We start from the raw sequence: 6,140 nt of genomic DNA on the forward strand, positions 1-6,140 counted from the left end.
TCCAACAAAGTTTTCTATGGTGAAGAGCCTGAGAGCCCACCTGGCCAACTGATGTCCTTGGAGAAGTTTGAGCCCTCTTACCCCATCAGGCCAGTCCCCTCCCCCACTGTTCCTCAAGCATGCCTACATCTCACCTCTATGCTCTGCCCTTTCCCGCCATGGCCTCTTTCCTGCAATTTCTCCCATGCACATGGTGTACTGGATTTTGTGTTTCATTCACTTGACCATAGTTCAGTTTTATCTTCCTGCCAGTGTTTACTCTTCTGTCCCTCACAGTATAGATCAACTAGCCCAGGACCAGTCCTAACCATTCTGCTGTGGAGATTTCCACATTGACCAACCTCTGACCCTTCACACACAGCACACATTCAGATCCGAAGATCTGTGTTCAGCTTCCCAAAGGACTAAAATAGAAAGCAGATCAACCTAGGAATGTGGCAGTAATGATTTGACAATCTGGAAGAAAATCCAATCTATCCTAAGCTTCTCTTCAAACAAAGAATTGGGGATAGATAGGGTGCTGGTAGTCTGCAAGCAGGACCAAAAACATCAATCTATGTGGGCACAAAATAAATCATTAATTAGATTGCAACCCTACCATGTCTTGAAGGTTACTTACCTCTTCCACTAAGACCTTTCAATGTTGTGAAGACTAGTTGTCATTGTTCACTGCTGAGCTGTGTGTGTACATGTGTGTGTGTGCGCGCATGCATGCGTGCATTTGTGTGTGCATGTGCATGGCAGTCTTCAGACTTGAACTCAGGGCCTTGGGCGTTGTTCCTGAGCTTTTATTCTCAAGGCTATGTTCTAGCTCTTGAGATATACCTCCTTTTCTGGGTTTTTGTTGGTTAATTGGAGATAAGAGTTTCATGGAGCTTCCTGCCTCGGCTGCCTTTTAACCTTGATCCTCAGATCTCAACCTCCTGAGTAGCTAGGATTACAGGCTTGAGTCACCAGTGCCCCACCTGATGAGCTTTTAATAAAAGGTTTAAGCCTGGCTTTGTTATGGCATCTTGAGTTATGAGAGGAGAAGCAGAGTCTGAATCTCCTCCCAATAATTCCCTGATTAAGAGGATCACCCCTCCCCCCCACACTATATAAGGGACCCAGTTTGGATATGTCTGAAATGCTGCAATCAAAGGTTAGAAGATGAAAATACTCTGAATTGACCTAAAAAGGTGATGTAATCCAGCCCCTGGCTTTGGGGACGGCAAAGGATAGTGGTATATATCTTTTGTAGTCATTCATTCCATTCGGCAACGTCTACTGAGGGCTTCTAGGGGCCCATGAATGTCTCATATCCACAGCAATGCCTTCCTTTGGATTTCTCTTAATCTCATCTCCCTCCTAACATCTTCAATAGAAATGGAGCACACTTGTCACATAGTAGGGGCTCAGCAACCCTGGATGTCTCCTCATCATCCTCCTTCTTTCTAAATTAAAAGAAGGAAATCCCAACACTCAGTCCTTTGGTACAAGTGGTCTTGCTCTTCATTAGACTTTCTTCACTTTTCCACTGTTAGGGACCTGTCAGCCTAGAATTGTCCTGTACAGGCTTTGGGAGGCATAACCCAAAGGTAAGTAGAGAGAAACAAGTGGAGAGGGATGGTGGGAAGTGTCATACTGAGCTGTTTCTTATTTTCTTTTTTTTTTAGTCAGTTGTGGGGCTTGAACTCTGGGCCTAGGCACTGTCCCTGAGCTCTTCAGCTCAAGACTAGTGTTCTACCACTTTGAGCCACAGTGACACTTCTGGTTTTCTGGTGGTTAATTGGAGAAATGAGTCTCCTGGACTTTCCTGTCTGGGCTGGCTTTGAACCGTGATCCTCAGATCTCAGCCTCCTGAGTATCTAGGATTACTGCCATGAGCTACCAGGCCCGGCCACTATTGAGCTGTTTCTAACACTACTATAATAGGCTTTAGAGGCTTGTTTCCTCAACTATAAAATAGGAGGGTTGTGGCTGGGCTAGAAGACTCTGAGGTCACTCCTAGTTCTAATACTCTTGGCTTCTTGGTGCTGGTTTTTGTTACTATACCCTAGTGCCCATGTGAGTTTTGGAAACACAGAGAGAGGCAGGAAGGGAAAGAGGACAGCAGCTCTACAACTGCGGATGTATTTCTCTTGTGCAACCTCTCCTCGGTTGCTGTTGTTGTTGTGTGTGTGTATGCCCATACTGTGGCTTGAATTCAGAGCCAGGCCACTGCCCTTTAGCTTTTTCATTCAAGGCAAGTGGTCTACCACTTGAGCCACAGCTCCATTTTTTTTCTGCTGGTTAATTGGAGAGAAGAGTCTCTGATTTTTCTGCCCAGGCTGGCTTTGAGTTGCTATCCTTAGATCTCAGCTTCCTGAGTAGCTAGAATTACACATGTGAGCCACCATCACCTAGATCCAGTTCTTCTTTTTACTATACATGTGTCATCAACTAGTACATCCAGTTGCAAAGGTCTGGCTTTGGGACTTTGTCCATGCTACCTGTATTCATCCCCTGTATATATCATCCTGGTTATGGTGGCTCAACCCCCTCATTTTGTCAGGGGCACTTTGTAGAATTCTATTCCTGGCTTCGGAAGTATCAGCATCACCCCTGCCCAACTGTCACACCTGATGAGCAGATCCAAGTTCAATCCTTCAGGTCACTGAGAATCCATCCCACAATGCTAACCCTGCCGATCCCCATGAAATCCATCCCTCAGAGTTGCCAGGAAGCTACTATCACAATCCTGAGGGAAATTGCTCCTAGGGCTCAAGTGACTTCTCCATTTGGAATTCACAAAACAGGAAAGAAGCATCCCCAGGGAAGGAGGGGTTTCTGCTCTGTCAGTCACCCAAGGCCAGAGATTCCACGTGGCTATTGGCACAGTGGATTTAGATAGCAAAGAAACAATTTCAGCTTAGTAGAAATGTAGCCTCCTCCCAGCCCGAAGCCCAAGGTGAGGGCAGGGTGGTGTCAGTGGTGGGAGTAGAAGAAGAGGAAGATGAGAAAGAGGAGGAAGAAGAAAAGCAGGAGGAGGAGGCAGCAGTGGTAGCAGAGGAGGAAGGAAGTATTATTTCTGCTGTTTCATTAGGAGGCTTCAGCTGCAGGAACCCAGAGGGCTGGGGGGCAGGGGATGGAGACAGCCACCTGATAAAGATCTGCAGAGGCCTGCTTGCAAGGGGCCCAGGGGGCCGGCAGAGTGAAGCCCAGACTTGTTTCAGTTTCAAGGCCGCCAGGCTGTGCTGGCCAGATCCCTAGCCGGCAGAGGCGCCCTGCTCTGAGGCTGGGGGTGGGGGGGCAATGCCCGGTGCAAGGGAGGCAGGTTGGGAGTGCTAACTGGATTTTTTATTTTTATATCAAGACACTGTTTAAAATTTTTACAAAGGACAAACTCCATGGGTTTTCCGTTAGTGTTTTAAGAACTTTTCTTTAAAAAAAAAAAAGCCAACAACAACAATAACAAAAGAAGAAGAAGAAAAAAAAAACCAACACTGCCTTTTTGAAAGAGAAATGACAGACACAAAAAGAGACTAAAGAAAATGGGGGCAAATTCCAATAGCATTTCCCCAAGGGCAGAGGCAGATCGAGACTATGTACCCAGGGTCCCAAGAAGGACACAGCCTCCACAGTACCTTATTCACCAGGTTTAGGATCCCCTGGTCTAGCCAGGCCAAGGCTGTTAGCCTTTAGAAAAAGCAAGTCATGTCGCCAGCTCTGCAGCCCTCTTTGGGGACACATGGAAGGCAGGAGAACTCTCCCCAGTGATCTTGCTCAAATTGGTTTCTTCTGGGAGAGGGGGTGTCCTTTTCTTGGTCGGATGTGTGAACATAGGGATTCCAGAACCAGACAGACCTGGACCTGGAGCCTCTTAGCAGTCATGGATTGGAAAAAGCATTTGTTTCCATTTTTCTTTTAAAAAAAATCAACACAAAAACAAGACCCAGAAAAAAGACCAAGTCTGGGGGAGGAAGAGCTATTTTGCTCTTTAAAGCTCCCAAGTCTGGAGTTGGTTGATGGTGCAGTTCCAAGAGATGCCGAAGGCGAGCACCAAGGGGGTATTCAGCGATTGCTTTCAGGGCCCCCCAGGAGTGTCTGTGGTCAGGCTCAGGGAGCTGGTTTCAGCTGCTGTTCTTTGGGTCCTCAGTTTATTGAGGACTCTTTTGCGCCCCCATTGGAAGGGTTTGCTCAGATTGACTTCTGTATTGGTGGTCTTATACATGCAGGTGCATGTCCACATCTGTTTCTGTGCAGATGGGTCTGCTATAGGGTGCGGGTGCGTGCGTATACATATGTGGTGTGTATGGATGTGTGTGTGCGCACAGGGCATGTGCGTCTGTGTGTGTGTGTGTGTGTATGTGTGTGTGTGTGTGTGTGTGTGTGTATCTGGGAGGGAAGGAGCCAGGAGATGAGCTGTGCTCTGCATTGGAGCTATACCCGGGTAGTGGAGTGTGAGTGGGGCAGCCCGGTACTGTTGAACCCTGTGGCAAAGGTGTTATAGGGGTGCAATGTCTGCAGCCCAACGAGGGAGTTGGGGATCATCGTGATGGTGTTGGGGGTCATGAGTGGAATGTCATCAGGGGAACGCCGCAGGGTCAGGGTGTAGTCGGGCAATGCTGTGAGACGCAGGGTGTCATGGGGGGGACCAGCCTCACACTCATGGTGAGTGGGACCCAGCTGGAGTGCTGCTAGCTCCTCCTCAGGAGCGGCTCCCAATTCAGGGGCCCCAGCTCCCCTTTGGGGGCTAGGCTGCCGTAGAGGCTCTTGACGCCGTTTGTCCTTCCGGTAGTAGAGGGCAGCAAAGGCCAGAACATTGAGGAACAGGAGTGAGGCTCCCACGGCAATGGTGACGCTTAATTCAGTGGAGTAGTCTCGAGGGTTCTCCACCAGAAGTGGCCCTGCATCCTGTTCCCCATTCCAGGACCCTTGGGCGTTCTCATTGCTGTAGGCAGGGGAGATGGCTGGCCGCTTGGTGCTCCAGGTCTTCCCATTGGGCCTTCTCGTGATGTGGGAGCTGTGGGTGGTATCCGGAGGTGGCACTTTGGTGGTCGTGGATGTATAGTGGAACATGTCGTGGAGGTTGTACAGATGGGGCACCAGGTGTTTCCAAAAGGCCACCTTAGTGGCTCGGTAATGATCACGGACCCTGGGTTTTAGCCCGATGTGAAGGTAGAGCTGGTCCCGGGGATTGTATTTGGACCAGGCCACTTCTTCAAAACGATTGGCCTTAGTGTGAATGAACTTGGTGTCTTGGGGGACGGGCTTGTTGGGATCCCTGAAACATCACATGCAAACTCTAGGTTACTCTACTTGGTCAAGGAAAGGACCTTGCTTCTTTCCTCTCACGCCCTCTTATAAACCTCTCTTCCCCAGTCCAAACCTTCCCACCATTCCCATTGTTTGCGGTCTGGCCCTCTGTCGACATCCTCTTCATGCCTTGAAGGAATGGATTGGGATTGATCTCCTGGTCCCCTTGGTAGGCATCACAAAACAGTGCTCATCATAGCTTGGGTTATGCAGATACTTTGTCTTCTCACATGCTACTGGCCATCTAGCAAACTTTTCAGCTGCTTAGTTTTGCTAAGAGCCCTCTAAATGCTCTTTCTGGACTTATTTCATATCATCTCTGAGCAGCTAACCTTGACTCCCACATCCTGCTAGTAACTCACTCCTGCTCAGTCTGGGTACTGTCCCTGAGCTTCTTTTGCTCAAGGCTAGCACTCTACCACTTGAGCTACAGCACTACTTCCAGCTTTTTCTGTTTATATGATACTGAGGAATTGAACCCAGGGCTCCATGTATGCTAGGAAAGCACTCTACCACTAAGCCACATTCTCAGCCCCTAGTCCTTTTTTGTACCAGATCTGGGCTTAAACTTAGGGCCTGGGAACTGTCCTTGAGTTTTCTTGTTCAAGGATAGCACTCTACCACTTGGGCTGTAACTCTATTTTCAGCTTTTTGGTGGTTAATTGGAGACAAGAGTTTCATGGAATTTCCTGTCTGCACTGGCTTCAAAGCTTGAGCCTCAGATCTCAACCTCCTGAGTAGGATTACAGATGTGAGCCACCAGCACCTGGTACCTGCTCACTCTCAATGTTTGGGTCCTCAACACAGATTTTCTCTTTTTTTGAGGGGATACTAGTCTCCAAAGCCTTGGACATGCTAACAGG

General features: G+C 48.5%; 1 protein-coding gene across 2 annotated transcripts in view; it reads right to left on the reverse strand.

Annotated features, from left to right (window-relative positions):
• Window positions 1-3,268: 3,268 nt before the first annotated feature.
• Nlgn3 (neuroligin 3) overlaps window positions 3,269-6,140 on the reverse strand; it is a 27,315-nt gene continuing 24,443 nt past the window's right edge. For both annotated transcript variants that reach the window (XM_048335506.1, XM_048335507.1), the window contains one exon: window positions 3,269-5,245. In XM_048335506.1, the coding sequence (XP_048191463.1) occupies window positions 4,402-5,245 (844 nt within the window). In that variant the 3' untranslated portion in view covers window positions 3,269-4,401. The remainder of the gene's footprint in view (window positions 5,246-6,140) is intronic.

This window comes from Perognathus longimembris, chromosome 28 (genome assembly GCF_023159225.1).
Source record: "Perognathus longimembris pacificus isolate PPM17 chromosome 28, ASM2315922v1, whole genome shotgun sequence".
NCBI classification, from domain to species: domain Eukaryota; kingdom Metazoa; phylum Chordata; class Mammalia; order Rodentia; family Heteromyidae; genus Perognathus; species Perognathus longimembris.